General features: G+C 42.3%; 2 protein-coding genes and 2 long non-coding RNA genes across 4 annotated transcripts; all 4 read right to left on the minus strand.

Annotated features, from left to right (window-relative positions):
- LOC8080336 lies at positions 105-13,786 on the minus strand. Its single transcript, XM_021463591.1, has 8 exons — positions 12,994-13,786; positions 11,151-11,212; positions 10,922-11,062; positions 8,635-9,522; positions 2,602-2,769; positions 2,452-2,499; positions 770-925; positions 105-673 (listed from the first exon to the last, which is right to left on the minus strand). Exons 1-8 carry the CDS (start codon positions 13,529-13,531, stop codon positions 410-412), a joined length of 2,265 nt encoding a protein of 754 aa, XP_021319266.1. The 5' UTR covers positions 13,532-13,786; the 3' UTR covers positions 105-409.
- Positions 10,629-12,994, minus strand: LOC8080337. The gene is made up of 4 exons (XR_002453968.1): positions 12,687-12,994; positions 12,383-12,556; positions 11,151-11,305; positions 10,629-11,062 (listed from the first exon to the last, which is right to left on the minus strand). It is a non-coding gene; the product is annotated as an uncharacterized LOC8080337 (long non-coding RNA).
- LOC8080338 (putative FBD-associated F-box protein At5g38570) lies at positions 15,699-16,502 on the minus strand. The gene is made up of 2 exons (XM_002447845.2): positions 15,801-16,502; positions 15,699-15,707 (listed from the first exon to the last, which is right to left on the minus strand). The coding sequence occupies exons 1-2, from the start codon at positions 16,500-16,502 to the stop codon at positions 15,699-15,701; spliced, it is 711 nt and encodes a 236-aa protein (XP_002447890.2).
- Positions 20,478-22,375, minus strand: LOC110436662. Its single transcript, XR_002454486.1, has 3 exons — positions 22,232-22,375; positions 21,527-22,112; positions 20,478-20,773 (listed from the first exon to the last, which is right to left on the minus strand). It is a non-coding gene; the product is annotated as an uncharacterized LOC110436662 (long non-coding RNA).

Genomic DNA, 22,868 nt, shown 5'->3' on the forward strand with positions numbered 1-22,868 from the left:
TTCATCAAACACATCATTACTAAGGATGGAGATGCCCCTCCAAATATATAGATACCCGCGGTTTTTCTTTAATTTAACTAAATGAACTAAATGAAAAAAACAAGAGAAAGAATTATCTATTTAGTTCATTAAATTAGACTAGAGAAGAACCACAAGTACCTATTTAGAGCACCGTCCCCATCCTTATCATTACTCACTTCTCAGCACACACAGATACTCACATAGTCGCATTTCAGCACACCACTCCCTTCCAGAACCATTCAACAAGACACCAACAACACAGATGGACGCCCTTAAGCTATCTAGATTCTAGAGTCGGTCATTGATTGGTACACCAGCGGACAAAACGTCTGAACATAGTCTTAAGGCTAGAACATTTTAGTCACTAACCAGAAAGCACCACACAGTGTCAGTCTGATAGGTACATGTCCATCGCTTCTTCATACTTGGTAAGAGTTGTAGTATTCATTGGTGCGCACTCCGAGATGTCCAGCAAAAGACTGACCAATTCCTGGATTTTGACACCCTTTTTGTATATGATCTCAGTAGATTTAAGTTTGCAACATTGGATGCGCACCAAGTTCCGGAACCCAGAATGTGTTTTCTTTGATTTGGCACCTTTTCCTGTCGTCTTCAGCTTGACTCCTTTCCCTCCTGTGGAAGCCTCCGGGAGCTGTTTCCATCGCAGGGGATACATAAGTTAACCGTATCGAGCTAAATTGAGCAAGAGTAGGAGTGGACTGGAAGGAATATTATTGAGTACTCCTACCATACAAAGCCGTATAGTGAGCTTTTCCAAATTAGGACACCTCTGCAGAAAATGGCGTAATATCCGGAAATTGTCTTGCAAATCACATTCATCCAGAAATAAGGTCCTCAGGTTTCCAAGCATATGAAATTCATTTGGTCCTACAACTGGCTTCACCTGAAACAAAGACACAACTTATTAAATCATCCACAGGAATTACCGCTTTATGCAGTTCGTTTTGTCTAGCTGCAGTTGCACGATCTTTAGCACAGTTGAAGAAAACACTTGACTTTTGGTATTAGGATCACCTCATTACCTCTCAGAACTAATAAATATTATTTTAGAAAAAAAAGTGGGGGCAGGTGCAGTGCTTCTGCATATGAGAAGGAGATGGCCAGGGTTCAAAGAGATACACACAAACAGTGAGAAACATCATGAAATTGTCCTCTTGAAAAAGAAAGTTATATAGCACATTTTATTGCTGGCATAAAACAAACAGCACATGCAACATTTTCAGACATTAGGGCCGAATAGAGGTATGTTAAGACCAAGTGTTTGGAACTTCTTAATTGAAAGCACATAGTTACTAGTGTCACCAGCTTACAAGTTTACTACACAATAGAAACTAAAGTCAGTTGGTTAAACTCTCAAAATATTTTACTTAACGGGGCTTTAATGCAGGAGACATGTAGGTATATTGGTGAAATTTTTCAACTCATATGAACCTTGTGGTGAACCTCAGCAAATCTGGCCTGGAAACTAAAATGATACTCACTCTTTCAAATTGTAAATCATTCTAGTTTTTCAATACTTTTACTATGTATCTAGACATAATGCATATCTAGGTGCGTAGCAAAAGTTATGTAACTAAAAAGCCAAAACAACTTACAATTTGGAACAGAGGGAGTATCTCGCATGAAAACTTATGCACTCAATTTTACAAGCATGGCCTTTGTTTGCAGTTGGCACAGATGAAATGTAAGTAATTTATCTCATGTTTATTAGAGTTGTCTTTTCTCAATCCAGCAGTTACAGAACAGGTGAAAAGTAAATTAAACACCACCACTCGCATAGCAATGATCACAGCAGGGTTATGTTGCAGGTTCCTATATCTCCCATAGGTCATAGTGAGTAGCAAGCTAAATTTCTGAAATTATGGATTCTTGCAAATTCACTTAAATTTTGTTTTCAAATTTTTAAAATTCATTGTAAGTTCTTCCTGTAATCCTCAATACATGTAAAAACTTGACCAAAATAACCTAACTCAATTTCTTCAAAAAAAAAACTAACTCAGCTTCTATTGCGGCAATTCTGTATTCTGCAGTAGCATAACTGGCCAGTTGCACCACTTTTCTAACCCCTGGATCACAGGTGCTTGTGCTACATATAACTTGGAAGGCAAAACAAGAAACAAACAAAAATGTGGATAACTACAACATTCCTGACAAATAATCAAGAGCTCAAGACAGAAAGTGTTAATTGAGGACAAATATTTCAAAAACAAAGCATGAGCACGCTTTTTATTGCACATGGAGCTGGTGCCTAATGGTGAGAATTAAATAACACAAGCAATCTAAGGATAAAACCAACTAAGCACCAATGCACCATACTAGAGGTCAATTGTAATATAGCCAAATAATTAAAGAAATGGTGAAGTAAAAGCTCATCTTATGATCTTATCTCTCCATCGAAGAAAGGCATACCTTTCTAAGCATGGATTCGTCGCTCGTTTGCCTTTCCTCTTCAATGTACTTTGAATAATCCATAGTCCATAATCATGTGAGACATTTAAGCAGGTCAATAGTAGCACATACATACTCACATACATAAAGAAAAATGTTATGAACTCCTACCCAAAAATAATGCAAAGCAAGCTTCTCAAGATTAGGAGACTTTTGCAAAAATCTCCCGATAGCCTTGAATTGGTCTACATCTTGTTCGCTAACAAAACACGACTTGAGAGACAAGGTTCTCAAGTTGTCAAATGTTGGGAACTTATCTAATTCCTTATCCAGTATGGCCTGAAACAGAAATAAAAGGGTCTATCTAAATATCTGTCAACAGATTTCCACAACAAAAATCTGTCAACAGATTTCCACAACAAATATCTGGCAAATGAAAAGCTGACACATCAGCAAAAAGAAAAATTGACAGATTTCCTAACCTTTTGTCTGTCAGATTTCAATAGCACATACAAATCAACAAAATATCCAAAGCCCATTTGCGTTAACACAAAGATCCAAAAACCAAATAATCATCCAGCAAGTACAGGGTAGCAGAAAACAGGACTACTACACAGCTATCCAATCAAAATAGAGCCAACCACTACTATCCATACAAACACGGAGACAACCATAATCGCCTTGAAGGAATATGCACAAATTTATTATAAACAGTGAACATTGGCCAAAATGAACAAAAGGCAGAATCATGTGCTGATCTTTTCATGTTCAGATCACCCACCAGGCTTCACAACTTCACCAGGGATTGATTTGATCACCCACCAGGCTTCACAACTTCACCAGGGATTGATTTGATCAACAGCTGCCTGTTATCCAAGTGAGAACAAACTGGAAGCCACACAGTGATTCAGTCAAGGTCAGCGTGTGCTCGTAGAAGAGGCCATCACACTTTCCGCTTGAACCTGCAATGCTCTTGTTGCTGGAGAACAAAGATGCTATCTCCAGTGACAGTGTCAAGCTGCATATAAAGCACAAGATAGTTAGGACCAAAAGAATAATTTGGCCCGGAGGAATTAGATCCCAAACTGGCAGTTTGACAAAGGCATCGAGTCCACACCGCTTTCAACTGGACGTAAGATAATGTCTGGTTATAAACTGAGCTAGCTTCTTTGCAATCACCTAAAAAAACACAATTGTTATTCATTGAGCCAAAGACAGGAAACTACACTAAATCTCAAATGCAACATTATATATTCCAAATAACAACTACACTAAATCAAATGCAAAACAAATACAAACTGAATTAGCATCAAGCATACACACACAAAGGAAAAAACACAACCACACTCACACAAAGAAACCGAAATCAACAGGCCAACTGAGCAGAAAAAAAAGCAAACAAAACACACACACACAAACACACCACACACACAGGGAGAAAGAGATACACACACACAACAACAACACCAAAAAAATACACAAAAAAGGCAACAACAGATTAAAAAAAAAGAAAATCTACTCAACTGCAAATACAAAATCAACAAAAATCCTACAAAAACAAAATACACACACAAAACCCAAATTAAAGACACCCACACACACACACACAAAGAGAGAGAGAGAGGTCACACACAACAACACAAAAAAGGCAACAAAATATTAAAAAGGGAAATCTTCTCAACTACAAAAAACAAAATAAAAAATACCACACACACCGATAAGCAGAGACACACACCCACAAACAACTGAGAGGCCAAGAAAAAATTAAAAAGATAAAGACCCACAAAATCACAGACACAAACAAAAACACACACCAAAAAAATCCAAAATAAAGCCAAAACACACAAACACCTCAAACATAGACACAAAACAACAAAAAAGACACAAACAAAAACACACACAAAAATCCAAAATAAAGACAATAAAAAACACAAACACCTCAAACACAGACAATTAGGAAAATACTGCCTACCAGTACCAGGAGGTGCAGCCAAGCTGCTAGTAACATACTTACGCTTCATAGGTGGTGTGATAATGTCACAATCTACAGGGAAAAAAAGAAACCCATAAAGCTAGTGAACCATAAACAAAAAAGTGCTTTAAGTTTCAGTAGAAATTTTTCTCAACGCCATTACAATCTACATATCCACAAAAAAAAATCTAGAGTACAATTTTAAAAAAGGTAAGATTTTTTTGGAAACTAACCATCCAACTTGATGCAGGAGGAATCCACAAGAAGTTTCAACAAATCAACAACAAGCTTCTCGAATTCTTCATGCATTCTAGGCATTTTTGAACAATGCAAATGCAAATACACCAACAATACCCGAGATTACCTACAAAAATGATTACAACATGAATTGGGAAAAACTATAGTGGGGGACAACCCCTCACAAATCAAAACCATGAAAACTCTTGCCACCTTGCAATAAAATAATGTGGCAAAGAAACCAAACATTTGTTTGTCAACTACACTTATTGCGCAAGGCTACGCAAAAAGGAAAACAACATGTCCTTGTCACTCACAACTTTCAGTCACGGTGTCATCACTTATATGAACATAAATAATGTGGTAAGTGGTAACAACAAGTTTGCAAATAAAAAAAGGCCAAACTAAGCAGGCACCTTCATCACTGAATGAAGAGACAATTCATTCAGTGATGAAAAGATACAAATCATATGGACAAACACAAAAGGCATAACTAAATAAAAAGGATTCATGAAAAAAGGTACGCACCTCCTTACTCAGAACATATGCAAACATAGATTCGAGCCTTAATTTGAAACCACCAAGAAAAAACTCTGAATCTGCGGATGTATGAACATCCTGCAGAAAAAATATACACAAATCATGAGATAAAAAACTAAACATTTTTTTAAAAAAGAGACAAAAACACACCTCTCCAGCAACAAAAAAATGCTAAAAACGACTCGAGTCTCAACTTGCAATCACCAATATCAGAGGTACCGGGACCACCATCTTAGAAAAATAAAAACACAGTGCTAAGAAAAAATGAATGAAATAGAATCAAACTAAACAAAGTGGTTCAGAAATATATAGCTGCAGTTCATTTCACAGATACAAAGTGAACAATAATAATAGACTGGTGTAGCACTATAAAACAACTTTAATAAATTAGTAATACAATAGCAGTAGCATCCTCTTTTGAGAAGGATTCAAAATAGAGGCAAAATATGTACATGGCAAAAAAGCATGTAGATATACCATATAAAACATTCAGACGGGTAGATAGAAAAAATCCATCTACAAACAACATCCATTTTTCTAAAAACAATAAATTGCTCACTCACCTTAAGCCTGCTCACTCACCTTAAGCCTTTACAAGGTCCTCACCATTTCAGGGGTCCTCTTAGTTATCAGGTGCTTCAAAACCTGCATCAGCAATAGAAAAATGAGAGAAAAAAAGACATATATTGCAACAATAAAAAAATATACAAACCTCCTTATAAAACTTGAACATCAAATCATCAAGACCATCAAATGGGAGACTCGCCATTGCCACTAGACCTGTCGAGGAACACAGCTAACCAAAAAATTAGCAAGACTATTCTTTAATCAGAAGTAAGAAATAAGTTATGTTATTGAATTGCCAACTAAAAAGACTGATATCAGCACTAGCAAGTCAAGGAACACAAAATGTGCAAAAAAGAGAGGGTGCTCATATCACTTCCTATTTGTTGTTTGCTTGCTGATAATGAATAAACAATGTACTTATATAGTCTTAAATCATAGCCATGTTCAACATTAACATGAAGACATATGCTATAGATGAAAAGGACTAACACACACGCACACGCATGCGCGCGCACACACACACACACATACATCAGTCCTCACATGCATGCCACTCAGGGTGCAGGGACTAACTGACGAACTAATTTGATCATGCAACAGAAAACATACACACAACTCAATTAGCATGTCCCTACCTCTGGTATTCCAAAATATTGAAGCTTAACATCAACTGCTAATTGACTAATATCTTCACAAAAAAGGTTCATAGGGTAGGTGTGTGGAGATGTGGTATGCATACAAACTACAGTCACCATTTAGAAACAAATATGCAGATTAGTTAGCCTTGCATCACATAGAAGCCTTGATATCTATTTTCCAGCACACAAATTGAAACATGCATTTTCTAATAACCATAATTATGATATGACCTATTCATCACCTAGAAACCTTGCATAAATTCTACAAAACCAAAATCATACACACATCAAATTCAGAGCACAAAAAATAACCACTCTTATTCTAAGTGCCAACGCCCCTTCTAAATTATAGAAAAATATCCACTCCCATTCCAAATGCCAAAACACCAGATCTCAGTATGCCACCAAAAAATAAACTAAGAATAATACATATAAAAAATCTCCAAAAGACAGTTATCTAAGCATCTTCTCTGCCATACAGAAATGAGGAAGCTCACATGATGCATCAGCTTTGTCAATTCTCTCAACTCAAGTAAGTCTGTACAGAACTCTAGTGCAAAATGCATGGGAATGGAACACTTGCGAATTGTAGACAATATTAGATTGAAATAGGTTTTCCAATCTAAGCCAAGATTAACTATATAGACACATTATATTAACATTGCAGGCTTAGAATCACAGTATATCCATAAAATAAACTCATTCAAGAATAAATTATAGCTCAACATGGCCCAACTCATTCACGACTGAATTACTTCTTAGCATGATGCATCTCACTCAGGAATGATTTACAGCTCCAACTAGCAGAGTGAGCTATCAGATAATAACACATTAAACCAAGTAGTAGTCACTTCAAACCTAATCAAACTAAGAACAAAAGGCTAGAATTGAATCAAAATGCTCAATCACCCACATGCAAAAACCATGGATCGACCAATAAAGATCATCACTAGGCAATGCATGCAAATCCATAAATTAAAAATGAAACATGATTAAATAGACACAATTCCATGTCCACTATTTAGTGTAGCAAGAGATAAATTACATACAGACCTACAACTATTTTCCCCATCTACCAAAATATGAAGACAAACATGCAACCTGGCTTTACAGTTAGGAAAGAAAGAAGATGCAACGCAGCCCTCCCTAACTCTATTGGGAATCCTGAATTCCTGATAATGAGCAGCCCTCCAAACCTTATTAATCTGCACATCACGCTCCCACAACACCCCAGTCACAAATGATATAGCAGCATAGTAGAAGCAACACGAACACTAGATTTGGATCAGCCTCTGACCACTACATTTGGATCCAACGGTTTTGTGGCAGCAGCAACAGCAGCAGCAGTTACAAACAGCAGTCCTGCACGGAAACTAGACCCAACGAGAATCAATGGCGCCGCCAAAAGCCCGCCAACTGCCACGGCAAACCAAAGCCTCGAGGCCGTGACAACCACAACACGGCACCGCACAGGCACACAGCTTGCGCCACACGACAGCCGAGGCACACAGCTAGCACCACGCGACAGCCGAGGACTATCCCTGCTCCCGCCATTGTCTCTTACCCACCATGTATGTCCGAGGAGAAAAAAATCAGGAGATAAGCAACAAACCTCAACGAAAGGCACAACTCAGCGGCAGGCACCCGAGGATCCAGCTCCCCGCTCGATCCGCCGCTCGCCACGAGGACAGCGACGGCCGCGGCGCAGGGCGTCAAGCGCCCTGAGGACAGCACCCCACCCCTGCGGCTCTGCCCCTACACCCCGTCCCCCTGCCTGGCTCCTTCAGCAGCAGGCGTAGCGAGGCACGACGCAGCAGAAGCAGCAGCGCAGCGACCCCCTGCCCATCGCCTCCATTCCCCTCCACCACACGAAAAAAATAGAGGGGAAAAGTAACGGATAAGATTGGGGAAAAAATGTAGATGAAACTGGATGGTGCGGATTTCGAAATTAGTGGGGCTGCTGGGTTTGGAACCGTGTATTACGCGGACCCGACAACACGATGGACCCGTTAGCAGCCCAAAACATTGACACAGATCTCAAAACACAATCAACGGCTCAAAATTTGACAGATAAAAACCCAGAAAAACTGTTGACAGATAAATAGCAAAAATCGAAATAAAAACAGACACAAACCAATAATGCACTGATATAGTTCAGTGGTTTTTTCACAGAATGAAGATGTTATGGAAAAACCTACAAATTTCTTAGACAAGCATGGAAGAGAGACATCAGTAGCAACGAAGGCATACCATTGCGCTAAAACCACCCAACTCCAAACACGACACATTGAATAGGCTGCCCAGAAGAATTGTCTGGCCTCTTTGTGATGTTTCACCATTATGTACGGAAACGGAAACTGCTGCCCTCACAAGGGAATTTCCTGCCTCTAGTGAAAAACAATTTTTGTAGTTGTAGCTGCCCAAGCACAGGGAAGCAAGACAAGGTGCCCTGATGACCAACAGATCACCAACTTGACTAAAACAATCTACTGACAAGTTCTTCAGTGTGTCGGATTGAATAACATCAAATTCATGGCGGCAAAAGTACAGAACCAAATCTTCAAGAACTGGACACCCAGAATTGAGCGTGTCGCCAAAAGAATGGTCCAAAGACAGAAAAGAAAGGTCCATCCTTTTGAGGCGACAGAAGGCAGAGCTAAGACGAGAGATCCGGAGGTCCTTCCAATACATTTGAAGGATACAGATAATATGAAGCACCAGAGGTTGGCGATTGATGCCACAGCGAGCCCATCTCTGGAAATCTTCAGGCGTTCTGCAACTTCTAGCAACAACTAGCCGGAACACGTCCAAGCGCTCCGTACTGTGGAGCATCAGAAACTCGTTGGCGATATCCTTCATCTTTCTCCACCCGTTGATGCCCGCGTCAAAGCCTACGAAATCATTGATGTCGAGTTGGACGGCGGGCACCGAACGCCACAAATCTATCCATCGCTTGGACAGCACGCAGGTCTGCACGGCAAACCGGGACGGGAGGAAAGAGAGGACGCGTCGGAGGAGATCGTCCGACAGGGCGCTCAGCCGGTCGGGAGCCGAACCGCCGCCGCCCCTGCGGACCCGCTTGGGAGCGGCCTCCATCGCGGAGTTCAGCGCGGTGAACCGAAGGGGCCGGTTGCGGGATCAAACATGGCAGGCCTTCGCCTTCCCGCGCTAAGACGCGGCACCGGATCTCTCGTCGGCTACTGAAGACGCAGCACTTCGATCGGAAGGGGGAGAAGCTAAACCCTAGGGGCTGTTTGGATAGTGGGAAATAGAGGCCTGGGAATGGGATGGGGAAATTTGAGTGGGCAGGAGAGGAGAGGACAGCCCCTGAGCTGAGGAATTCAGGAGGTACCCGATTGTTATGATCACTTGGATTTTAGGCCTTGTTTACTTCCAAAATTTTTTACAAAATAGGAATAATAGCACTTTCGTTTGTATTTGACAAATATTGTCCAATTATGGACTAACTAGGCTTAAAAGATTTGTCTCGTCAATTCCGACCAAACTGTGCAATTAGTTTTTATTTTCATCTATATTTAATACTCCATGCATACATCTAAAGATTCGATGTGACGGGGAATCTAGAAAATTTTGCAAAATTTTTGGAACTAAACAAGGCCCTAGGATCGGTTGTTAGAGTTGTAGCACTCTATCAGACTTTGGAATCGTACGTACCTCAATCCTCCGTATATATCTCTAGAGATCGGATATTGTAGCACTTTTGTTTGTTTGTGATAATTATTATCCAATCATAGACTAATTAGGCTCAAAAGATTCGTCTTGTCAATTTTGACCAAACTGTGTAATTAGTTTTTATTTTTGTCTATATTTAATACTTCATGCATACGTCTAAAGATTCGATGTGACGGAGAATCTTGAAAATTTTTAGATTTTTGGATGAAAGTAAACAAGACCTAAACAAGTCCTTGAGCCGTGTGTAGCAACAATTTTCCCGCGCTGCAGGTTTGTGGGTCGCTCCTCTGCCGTGCCAGCCTTCATAGGCCGCCCCCCCTGACTGTGACCGCGCCTTCTCTTCCAGTCGCTGTCACCTGTGGCCGCGGTGAAACGTGTCCGTTCGCATTTTTTTTTACGGATGATGATGGGAACGCAAGGCCCAGGCCGAAACGCGACCGAGGATATATAAATCCGAAATCTTTTCAGAACTAAACAGGTCTAACTTTGCAAGAACAAGCAGAAAAATGGGCAACAGATGGCATCCGTATACCACGGGAGCTAATCAGACGTTTTCACAACCTAACAATGCATTTCAAATGGCACAGTATCTGGCATTCTGCATTCTAGGATATCAGGCAGCATTTCTGACAACAGATCAGCACTGTTTCAATTCAAGCACTCCCATATTGAGTTCGGGTACAAGTATATTTCTTGCCTATAGATAGTTTACAACTAGGAAGTTTAATTTGTCAGAAACAAGATAACAAGAAGGCCACCTAGTGTCGTCAGGCTGGTAAGCAATTCATAGACTTGAAACTTTTATAGTAATCGTTGGTGCAGCAAAGACCAACAAAAAGCTGACCAGTTCGGGAACACTGGCATCTTTTTCGCAGCCGGAGATTTCAGCATACTCTAGCTTCAGACACTGGAAGCATGCCAGGTTTCTAGAATATGTCTTCTTCGACTTGGCCTTTCCTTTCCCTCCCATGGAATCATCTGAGAGCTGTTTCCATAATAAAGGACTTGCTTACGTTACTGGTACCAAGATAAAATGTGCAGGAGCTACATTGTGCTAGGAGAAAATGACATACCTTGCAACCTGCTATCTTGAGCTTTTCCAAATTAGGAGAATTCCGCAGACAATGAAGCATATCTGGAAATTGTCGTTCAAAATGCAAAAATGCAGGCACAAGGTTCTCAGGTTTTTTAGTATAGGGAAATCAACATGTTCAACAACTGGCACCACCTGAAATCGAGATACAATTCGTTAAACAATCCAGACCAACTACCTGCATAGGGAATTCTATAGAAAAAAGGATCAACAAATAGGTTTGGTTTATTGCAATCCCCCATAGGTTTTACAATTGGGATTGCATTCATATTATTTGTCTTTTAAAAAAGGCCTGGTACAGTGCTCAGAGAAACACATTAACAATACCATGATGTGATAAGGCCTGGTACTGTGCATAAGTTTGCTGCCAACAAGAAAGCAAAACTTGCAACACATTCAGAGGTGAAGTAATTGACTATCTGGCAAAAGGTTCTAAAAAACTTCAGAGAATTAACTCTGTATACACAAGTTGCACAATGGCACCTGCAAATGTGAGGCACTGAGGCCAACAAGTAGGCATGCCAGTAGTATTTTCCCAACGTAGCTGATCATGAAGTGAAACTGAGCTATTTGGCCAGGAAAGTTAAATGTGTTATTCCAGGGAAAACAACGGAAATTATATGTTTAGTATTATCTGCATGATCCAATTCCTAGAGTAGGCACAAATAAAAAGTGTGGAGTAATTTATGATCAGGGTTTCTGTTTTTTGAGCCAGCAAGGAGCTAGTACGCCTAGCCTACAGAACTGGTGAAACATAACTATAACATCATCACTTGCACACTGCATTGGTCAGAGTAAGGCTATTGTCTAGTATTCCCATTTTTCTGATTAATTGTCAGTAACATGGCGAGTTTCCAAAATTTCTGGGTTTTCTTGTTAATGTTTTAGTTTTTTTAAAGAAAACTCTAACCTTATAACAACATATTTCTTTGATTACTTATCAAGTTATGCAAAAACTAGCAAAATAATATTAGTCAACTTTTGCTGTTACAAATCTAGAGTGACGGTAATTGTCAAGAATGTTCCCCTAACCCTGGGTCAAGTGTGACATCTACCTCTGCCAAGATAACAAGTTAATTTATGTAAGCCAGCTGGTGTTGGTCTTTTGCTTCATTATCTTGAAACCTTCTAATTACTCTTCACAGTAAAAACTAAATTATGCAAACCAACAGGAGCCACATAGCTATAGTGTAGATAAAAATTAAGTACTACCTTAAAACTCTTCAAAGTAAGCTCCTCCAGATTAGGAGACTTATGTAGAAATCTCCCTAGAGCCTTCAATTGACACACACCACTTTTGGTGGTGTTGATAAAACATGAGTTAAGAGACAAGTTTCTCAAGTTGTGAAATATAGGAACCTCATCAAATACTTCATCTAGAACTGCCTGAAATAGAGAAAATAGAAGCCAAATTAAACTAATGGTCAATTGCCTTTGTCCAGTAAGGAGAAAGCTTCAAATGGTACTAAACAGATATTAATGGAGCAAAACAAAGTTTCAAATAAAGAAGGTGTACCGTTGCTTGGAAACCTTTCCATTCGAAACTAGTCACATTAAAGAGGCTGCCAAGAAGCATCGCTCCACTTCGTGGAGAGAATTTTTCAGGTTTCCAATACCAAGAGAGTGATGCCCTCACAAGCGAATTCCCTGCATATAATGAAAAAGGAATGCTCAGGTTCACGGACAGCGATGCAAGACGACGAGCTCTGATAGCAAACACATCTACAGGTTGCTTTATACAATTGCAAACAACCAAATTCTCTAGTTTGTCGGATTCAATGCTGCTAAACTCAGTCCAACAACTTCTGAGGTTAAGATCTTTTAGGTCTGGCCACCAAGAATGGAGGTGTTCCACAAAGGAATGATCCAAAGACACGCCAAAAAGATGCAAACTTCTGAGGCGCGACGACAAGGGCTAGAGGACAGATACGGTAACTGATATGGAGAAAAGGAACCGGTAGAGATCTCGAGCATTAAGGGGTTGTCCTTAATGGCACGACAGACCCATCTATCGATGTGTCGACGAGGATCGTGACCATTCACGATCATGACCAACCGGAACGCATCCAGGCATGGAGCTCTGTGTAACATCAGCAGGTTGTTGACGAAATCCTCCATCCTTTCCCAAACCGCCGTCCAGTCCTCTCTGGAGTTTCTTCCGAAATCCGAGAGACTGAGGTTGATGTCAGGCACGGAACGCCATAGATCCCTCCACCTCTTGGACAACACGGTGGTACGCACGACCTGCTGCGCCGGGAGGAAGGAGAGGACGCGGAGGAGGAGCTCGTCCGGCAGGGCGCTAAGCCGGTCGCTGATCGAACCGCCGCCCGCACGGGCCCGCTTGACGGCGGCGCCGGCCATCGCGGTTTTCTTCAGTGCGGCGAAGCGACGGGGACGTAAGCGGGCTCGAACATCAGAGGCCTTCGTCCCCGAACTGAGCGGAAGCGGGAGCCCCGGGTCACTCCGACCGCCGCCGATTTCGCCTAAAATTGGCGAAATGTACCCTCGCGCTACCCGAAGAACCTAAAGCTAAACCCTAACCCGAAATTGCAGTTTGAGGAACGGGGAAGAGCGGCGTTGCAGCGGAAGGGAAGAAAGCTAAAACCCTAGCCTGTCCCAACGGAGTGGGCTTTTTTATTTTATTTTTTGAGCAACACATTTTTTTTAATGTGAAAGAGAGAGAGCGGAGTGGGCTTGTTGGGCAAAGGCCACATTCACAGACAAAGCCCAAGCCCAAACCGAAAGAGGAAAAAAAATCTACTTTTCCTCTCTTAACTTTCGCAATAGTCCGTTTTCCTCTCTCAATGCCAAAACCGAATAAATCATCTCTTTTAACTTTTTAAATCATATATTCTACCTCCTTAGAGCAGTTTTATTTGAAGACGGTTTTGTTATAGCGAATGGTGATTTGCTATAGTGACGGTGGTTTTAACTTTTTATTTCTTTTTATTTATTTTGCTAAAACTTTAAATAATAATAATAAATCATAAAAAACCATAAAAAATTTAAAATTTAATTTTGTTGGACTGCACATGAATATATCTACATAGTGAATATATAATATAGTATACTTTAGTACAAAGTTTTCGCTATGAAGATTTTGTTTTTTATTTATTATTTATTTTGGATAAATCTTTGAAAAATTATATTAAATTATAAAAAATCATAAAATGAGAAATACTATTTTGTTAGACTCCACATGAGCATGTCTTCGCAGGAAGCACGGGAGCTGGAGTCACCAAGTCAGCTTTTGGCCATAGAGCATTTCTATATCACTTTCTCAGCCATGGATCACTAGTGAAGACTCACCAAATAGGGGCGGATCCAGGTCCCGGGCTGCCCGGGCTGCGTGGCCCAAAAATCTCTTTAACAGTTGCTATGTTTAGCCTAAGATAACATATGAAAATATAGATTTAATTCTACCTAATGTGCTCTAAAATACCTTATACTATTTTTAGCCTCCCCTTTGAGGTGTTTCTAGATCCACCACTATCACCAAACAAACGATTATGGAGATCTAACGGCTGGAATTTGATCTAGATTTAAACCCCCTGGTGCTTTTCTCCAGTTGTGCCTTGAGTGCACTCACCGGACTAATGTGGTGCTTGCCCACGCGCTCGGTTTGAGACAACTAGTCACTATGCTCTAATCCGATGATCCCCACAACCTCTCGCATGAGCCAGCCAAAGAGCTCGCTCTGCTCGGTGCAGCCTATGCGTACCACATTCTCCAATAACCTTTTCTACGGGCACCTAATTTTCTGACGAAGGCAAAATGAAAAATCTCTAATGTATACCTTTGCCTTCGGACTTGTTTTTATCTCCTTCTTTTTTTCTCAAAGTGTAAGATGCTCCATATGGCTTCTCTCAACCATCTCATAGCCTTGCTCATCACCTTGTTGTGAAATCAAACTCGATGACAACTTAACCGAAAGCATTAGTTCACCAGTTGTCATTCAATTACCAAAATCAAAAGCTTTCTACATGACTAATGACATAAAGATTTTTTGTTACGCGGGCATCATAAATGTTGATCTATCTATGACATAATTTCTGAAATATTATGATATATTAAATGGTATAGAATGTTACATCTCTTGTAGTGAGGACAAACGTCATTGAGCGTGAGCACCAGGCGAGACAAAAAGGACAACCTGTGAAGGTAGAAAACAAGGACACCAATCAACCTCCAACGGCATGGGCAGCGTGCAACACCAGGCAGGCGAGGGCGGTGCGCAAGCATCAAGAACACGAGGGCGGGTGGCGAGCATGAGAAACGAGCGAGAAGAGAGATGTGCGTGTGTGCTAGGGCAGAAATGGCGAGCATGGTGGCGTGGTCATGCGTGGCTAGCGCGATGATGATACGAAGGCTACATGTGCCTCTACTACGACGAGAGAACATAAAGGGTAAGAAGGAAGAAGAGCCAAGGTAAAAAATAACTTATACATGTTTTTTTTCCTCTCCTACTCTGCCGAACAGTATTATTTTAATAGATACATTATCTTCAAGCATATGTCTTCTTATTGCATCAATCTATCTAGAGTTTGGGTGAACTACTTTCAAATAACGTTTCTTACATTATTATTAAGATTATTTCACGAGTCGTGGAGACTACCCTCTCAGCGTTTACCTGCGGCGATAGAAGTAGCGTTGAGAGGGTAATCACGTTCCCCCAGCCACAGCCATTGGCAATGGACAGCAGGCACGGGGCCGTGACCCTGACACGCCACTTGTCAGCGTTGCGACGCCGCTTCGCCGTGCAACCATAGAAGGTCAAGCTCTTGAGCGTGCCGGAGACAATCTCCTCGAAGTCGTCCAAGGCGCAACCTTTGAGCTCCAGATCACGCAGAACGGGGCACCCGGTCCGGAGGTAGCTCGCGAAGCCGCCGTCCAGGAGCACGCCGGAGAGGCGCAGTCTTGCCAGGCGGCTAGAGGTGGTGCCGGTGCCGGTGCCCAGAGGAGGCATCGTCACGTAACGGGCCGCGTGCTCGAGGCTGATCTCAAGCGCGGCGGGGCGGTACGAGGCTCCCCGGAGGATCCATCCGGCGACCTCTGCTTTGACGTCGCCGTCGTGCCGGTAAGTGCTGACGCGCAGCCGGAACCTGTCCAGGAACGGGGCGCTGTGGTGCTGGAGCAGCTTGGTGGCGAAGTCCCTGAGCTTCTCCCATGGCGTCTCGACGAAGACCACCACCGGCGGCGGCGCCGCATGATCTCTGGTCGCGTCGTCCATGTGAGAGTCCACGTCGAGGCTCGCCGCGGACCGCCACAGGTTGCGCCACCGCCGCGACAGCGCGCACGTCTGCACGGCCTGCCGCGCCGTGAGGTAGGACATGACGCAGTGGATGAGGGCGTCCGGCAGGGCGCTGAGCCGGTCCACAGTACCGTTATAGATTTCCAAACGGACGGCACGGCCCTAACCTGGCCCAGGCACTATTCGGCCGGCCCTATCGTGTCGTGCCTTGTTGGGCCGCCGTGCCAGCCGTGCCGTGCCGAATAGGGCCGTCGTGCCCAACCCTCGGCCCAGGCACGGCCCTATGGTGACTTGGTCGTGTCGTGCCGTGCCGAAGGCCCGTCGGGCCTCCCAGGTCCGTCGTGCCGCCACCGCTCGCAGACGCTGATGGAGGCGCGCCGTCGCTGCTCGCTGAGGACGCGCCACCGCCTTAGCCATGGACCCCCATCGCGCGCGCCTACACGAGGATGCGCAGCCGCCTCAGCCGCGTCTCGTCGTCTCCACGCCGCCGAGCCACTCCTCGCGTCGTCATTGTCGCTGCAGGTGAAAAGAATGAGAGAAAGTTGCTTTTATACCTAGGTTTGAGATGTTCTAAGTCAATCCAACGACCAGAAATAGTAGAAATCAATCTAACGAATAAAAGTAATCGGGCCACTATCGTGCCGGCCTATTAACTGTGTCGTGCCCGTGCCGTGCTGTCGGGCCAGACCTTCGGCCCAGGCACGGTACTACGTCGTGCCCGTGGCGGCACTAGCACTATGAGCTTCGTGCCCGTGCCGTGTTAGTGTCGTGCTTTTTCGGACCGTGCCCGTGCCGGCACATCGTGTCTGGTCCATTTGGAAATCTATAAGTACCGTGGCCGCTGTTGCTCCTGGCGGGGCGCTCGCTCATCTCGCAGCGCCGCCGTTCGAGGGTGACGGTGCGCGTTCCCCCTTGGTTGCGATGATGCCCGGCCGCCGGCCGGAGCAAGGATATCCAAGAAGGCGGGCGGAAGATCACGTGATCTGGACTCGGACAGAGTCTTGACCGGAGCCCGTGTGCGAACGAGATTTATTTAATTTGTAACGCGACACGCACTAGGATCTGTATAGATACTCATACTCCCTGTAGATATTGAAATGTTGTTGTAAAAGAACAGGACTCTCTCTCTCCGCGAGCCTCGTTTCATCAACTATATATATATATATATATATATATATATATATATATATATATATATATATGGAGCGTATGATATGAAAACCAACTAGCTATGCAAACTACGCAAACTCTAATCAAATTCACATAATTCTAATCCGATGGACTTAGATGAAGGTGGGACAATTAAGCACTTAAACCATCCCACCAATTCAATCTTATTCATTTTTTTCAACTCAGCCCGAGCATCCATCGCGCTGTTACTCCCGTACGTACCTTCTCCGTCACGCGATTCTCGACGCCTCCCTCGTCGCGATTTCTTTGACTCCTGCCGCCGCCCCTGTCCGCAGCCAAGCCCTAGAGCGAGAGCACTGCGATGGCCGCCCTCTAGTGCTGGCAAGCAAGAAGGAGAGGATGTGCCACAGTAGGTCGTCGGAGAGGTCGGACAGGCAGCGGCCGGCGTCTGTCATCGTAGCTACACCAGACGCTAATGTGACCTTGCTACACGATGACTGGAACTCAAAGATCTTCTACTCAGGCCAACGCTGGTGCGACCTTGCTAGCCTCATAGAAACAAAACAAAATGTGATCAAGAGCATTGCAAACATCAGCGAAGCAACAGACTATGGTGGCAAACCATGCCTTATACAACGTCAAATACATTTTATCTGTTCAATGAAATTGATGCTGCTCTGGATCCACAGTACCGAACAGCATTTGGAAGTATCCTTTTTCTTTCTTTCTTTGTACTGTAACATTTATTCATCCTCTTTATAGAATCATGATCTGCTGCTTATCGTAGATATTTCTGTGTTTCTGGCACATGCTCAAGTGTCTATCTATGCACATGAATACATGATCAATGCCTCTTCTTTGTGTGTCCTTGAAGCATAGATGCTTCTGCTGCTGCTGCTTTCCGTTAATTCCAGATATGATCCGTCATCTAGCTGACAGGGCTTGGCTGCGGACAGGGGCGGCGGCGGGAGTCGAAGAAACCGTGACGGGAGCGGCGTCGAGAGTCGCGTTACGGAGAACGTACATAGTAACGGAGCGATGGATGCTGGGGCTGAGTTGAAAAAATGAATAAGATTGGATTGGTGTGAGGATTTAAGTGCTTAATTGTCCCACCTTTATCTAAGACCATCAGATTAGAATTATGTGGGTTTGATTAGAGTTTGCATAGTTTGCATAGCTAGTTGGTTTTCATAGCATACGCTCTCATATATATATACCCAGGAGTTTTCTATACACCCAGGAGTAATTACTCCCAACTCTAGGATACGTCCAATTAGGAGAAGGTAAACGGGTTGAGTAGCTAATGGGTGAGAGAAAAAAATCGGGTGATGCATGCTGATTCCATAGAAAGCGGATCAGGTAAACTCTCTTCTTTTGACGTATGTCAGGTTGGTCGGTTGGGTATTTTTTTTAAAAAACGGCCGTACGCTTATGTAGTATGTATATATACATTATTACTTATTGAGTATATTGATTAAAGTATGCTCACATACGCACACTTTCAGAGTAGTATGTAGACGACATACCTTTTTTGTTCACGTACACATTAAAGGAGTATGTTCACATACGCACACTCACAATATGCTCACATACGCATATTTCAGGAGTATGCCCGCTAATTAGAGTATGTATTCATACTATTAGAAGCACGTATGTATTTATACTCAGAGTATATGCATATACTTTTTTCACAGGAGGAGTATGTGTACATACTATTTCATTATAGAAAGTATGTCCATATACCTAAATGTATAGTATGCATGTATACCTATACAATTATTTTATGTACGTCCATGTACTAATAGGAGTATGTGTATGGCCATCTTTCTTTATACGTACTAGTAGACAATGAGCGTGCTTGCATACACATCAACTCCCAATACGTGTATGGCTATGTACTAGTAGACAATCTTCTGAATGGAGTATATACAATCTTAAATTAAATATCTATACTTTAGAGAGTATGCGTACATACACGTTTATTGGAAAATTTGTATATACTAAATAAAAAAGTACGAGTACATACATGTTTTTAGAAGTACACACAAGTAGGAGTGTATTACATTACTATGTAGAAAAAGATGACTGTATTATTCTAAACCATAAGAGAGAAATTATAGATCCGGTATGGTAAAGGATTTGATGAGGCATGTTCAAATCATTCGAATGAAAAAGGCAAATCACCTTAAACATGCATGTACTAGCTAGATCGACTCAGATTGCGACTAAGAGCAACAAAGCAGAGCACAAATAAAGTATTGCGTAGATCGCTGATCAGACGATGGATAAATTAACACAGATCAGACTGGCCACATTCACCAGTGGATGAAAGAGGCAAGTCAAGGACCATGTCACCAGATGAGAGGAACGCCATCACTGGAGTAAAGGATTTGATGAAGCAAAAGTGAGATAATAAGATGATGGAATCAACCATCTCCTGATCTGCGTGCTACGAGGAGAATAAGATTAGGGATAATCAAATTGATCATATTATGAACAACGATATGAGTTTTAATCTACTATATCTAGACTGTATCAATGAACCGTGTTACCAAAATCTCAGATCGAAGCACACAGCATCGTAGCCAGTAGGCGGCGACAACGTCTTGGAACGAGAAAAGCGACGCCGCCGGCCGCACGGGCTGTGGCCCCTGCCCCTAGACGCCCGCAAATGACGATTGTATGTTGATCCTTATATTCATTATATATTAACGGGTCTGCTTAATTAATTCGCTAGTGGATTCTAGGCACCACGTTGGGAGACTCTTTCAAACTAGGTGGTGGGAGTAGTTACTCCCAGGGAGTAGAGAAAATTTATCATATATATATATATATATATATATAAAACTAGTATAGTGCCCGTGCTAACGCTACGGATTCATTTTAGGGTTGCACATCAAAACAACCAAACAATAGTATTTTTCCATGATTTAAGTCTCAGATAATTGTATATGACCATGTATGCTACACATAATATTAAAACTAAAATAAATCATAAAAGTAATAAATAAATCTACATGTGAAAGAATACAAGTTCACAAACATTCATGTCTAAGTCATCCATGTGTGTACATATGATTGTACATGCTCTTTCTCTGACTGCCTTGCCTCCCGTCCCTTGAACAGCTAATGATACCTTCCTCTCTAGATGTCCCTTTTGAACAGCTATTCTCCATTCAATTGTTCTCTTTTGATCCTCTCTTCAGGAGCAAGCAGACAGCCTACATGAGGATGCAGTTAGTGTACATTGATGAAAATGCTAGAGGAGAGTTCCTAATTTCTTCAACACAAAAGCAGGAGACAGCCTACATGAGGATGCAGGTAGTGTACATTAATGAAAATGCTAGAGAAGAGTTCCCAATTTCTTCAACACAAAAGCAGGAGCAATTAGTGTAAATCCAATTATATTTTGGTGGTTCAATAAAACCATAGAAACCTTATTGTAAAAAAAGCCATAGAAACCTTTTCTTTAAAAATAAATCATCTCTTTTAATAGAAAGATCAATAGCTTGAACATGGCCTTCGGGTTTGCAGGTCTCCATTTTCCACAAACTCCTAAACTTCCAAAGGCGCAGAAAAAAAGTATGCTGATGGTTGGAGGCCTTTACATATTCTACCAAAGATTCATGAGTCTTCACAATTTTGTTAATTATATTAGCTAAACTCATTCCCATGAGCCTATTCAAGAGTCTCCATTGTACTTGGGCAACAAACAAACGAAAATAAAGTAGCAGTCCAACTATTCAATACAGATAAATACATAATGTAACCCAGGTTACAACAATTTTTAGAAATACCACCATAATCCTTCTGTAGCCAAGATACGTTTAAACACACCTAATGAATTTTACCATGATGCTCCATGATCCAATGAATGTTGAAAAATCTTAATCTAAACATTTGTATTACTACACATTTGATGATGATTTGAAGTTTGAGCAAAGGAAATGAAAATGTGCAGTTGAGAGGTTTACCTTGCAATATCATAATTGACATGATGTGCCCCGGCCGACCGCGAGCCTTCCATGCACGACGCAGTGGAGCGAGTCTACTTTCACCATAACACTACACATGCAAACCATGGCCGCGGCATGCTTTTTAGCGACGGCCACCATTCGCATCCCTTTAAAGTTGTATATAAACTAGATTAACATATTCCTAGGAATAGGATTGCCAAAATACAAAGGTATCAACTTATTTAACCTCAATGTAAAGACCTTGGTGGCATGAAAAGGAACCTCCTACACTGATCAGATCTTGTTGTGGCTTTCTTCGACGCCTATTATATGGCCAACCAAACACACTTCCGAGAACTTCCTTTTTTTTCTCATCAAACTCGGACAACATGTGAAGCTTACAAATTAGTAACACAATGTAGATCTATCTTAGAAAAGCTTATGAAACAAACAAAATCTGAATTCTATCATCCCCTGGTTGGACGTCTCCATGATGTGCTGAATCAGGCTCCCCAATGAACTCCCACCAAGCTGCTTTTGTTGTATAGCATGAGAAGCCCAAGTCTCTCCTCACAAGCAGCTATGTAGTTGTTTGTCGAATGAACTACAATATAAATAAAAAACACAACATACCTTTTAAATTATATAAAAATCTAAGTAGAGGAGAGCACTAAAATAGCAACTATCTAAAAGGTATTATGTCTGAAATGGTAAAGTGAGGACCTATATATCCTGGATGGCTAGCTTGGGTTTTCAGGTATGTGGCCACATTAACACCAAATGAGCAGTGCCATCATCTACCAGCATGTTGCACATTTTACTTGCAAGTTTGTCTCCATTCAGAGAGAATGAAACCATATACATGGCAACAAACCCGTCAACAAAGTTCCATATACCTACAATTATTAAGGTATAAGAACAAACCTGTATCTGCATACCTGAATAACCATGATGAAGGCCAATGGTAGCGAATTGGAAAGAGCAGTACTTGTCCGCTCTATCAATCCTCTGCTCCTCTTCCAGAAGAGAGAACACGTAAATAAGCAGATGAACAGATTCAACACCATTGAGAGGTGATGAGGATCCCACATGGACGGCAAGAGACGCATGGAGATGACGGTGGCTTTTGATTTTGCCTGACGCGTTCGTCATGGCCACCACACGAAGCGCAAAAATAAGTCAATAACGGTGGGAGCGGTGCCTCCGGGCCGAGCGTGGTGGCTCGGGCAAGGGGTCACCCCGCGCATCAGCAGGTCCACGGCGACCATCGGTGCATAAAGGAGGGAAAGTAGGCGGCGTCCCGCGCGTCCTCGCACGGCGGCGGCCTCTCCTAGCGGCGGTGTGCCTCACCGATCTCGCC

Source organism: Sorghum bicolor, chromosome 6 (genome assembly GCF_000003195.3).
Source record: "Sorghum bicolor cultivar BTx623 chromosome 6, Sorghum_bicolor_NCBIv3, whole genome shotgun sequence".
Classification (NCBI taxonomy): Eukaryota; Viridiplantae; Streptophyta; class Magnoliopsida; order Poales; family Poaceae; genus Sorghum; species Sorghum bicolor.

Bases quoted from the DNA above. Each gene is read 5' to 3' on its own strand.
- LOC8080336 (XM_021463591.1), bottom strand. From the start codon at position 13,531: ATGGCCGGCGCCGCCGTCAAGCGGGCCCGTGCGGGCGGCGGTTCGATC. The intron at 11,213-12,993 runs AAAAGATCTTAA...GACAATTTCCAG, and splicing joins CATTCTTGGTGGCCAGACCT to ATATGCTTCATTGTCTGCGG. The intron at 9,523-10,921 runs GTCAGCTTTTTG...TGCCATGTTTGA, and splicing joins ATGCCAGTGTTCCCGAACTG to TCCCGCAACCGGCCCCTTCG.
- LOC8080338 (XM_002447845.2), bottom strand. From the start codon at position 16,502: ATGTCCTACCTCACGGCGCGGCAGGCCGTGCAGACGTGCGCGCTGTCG.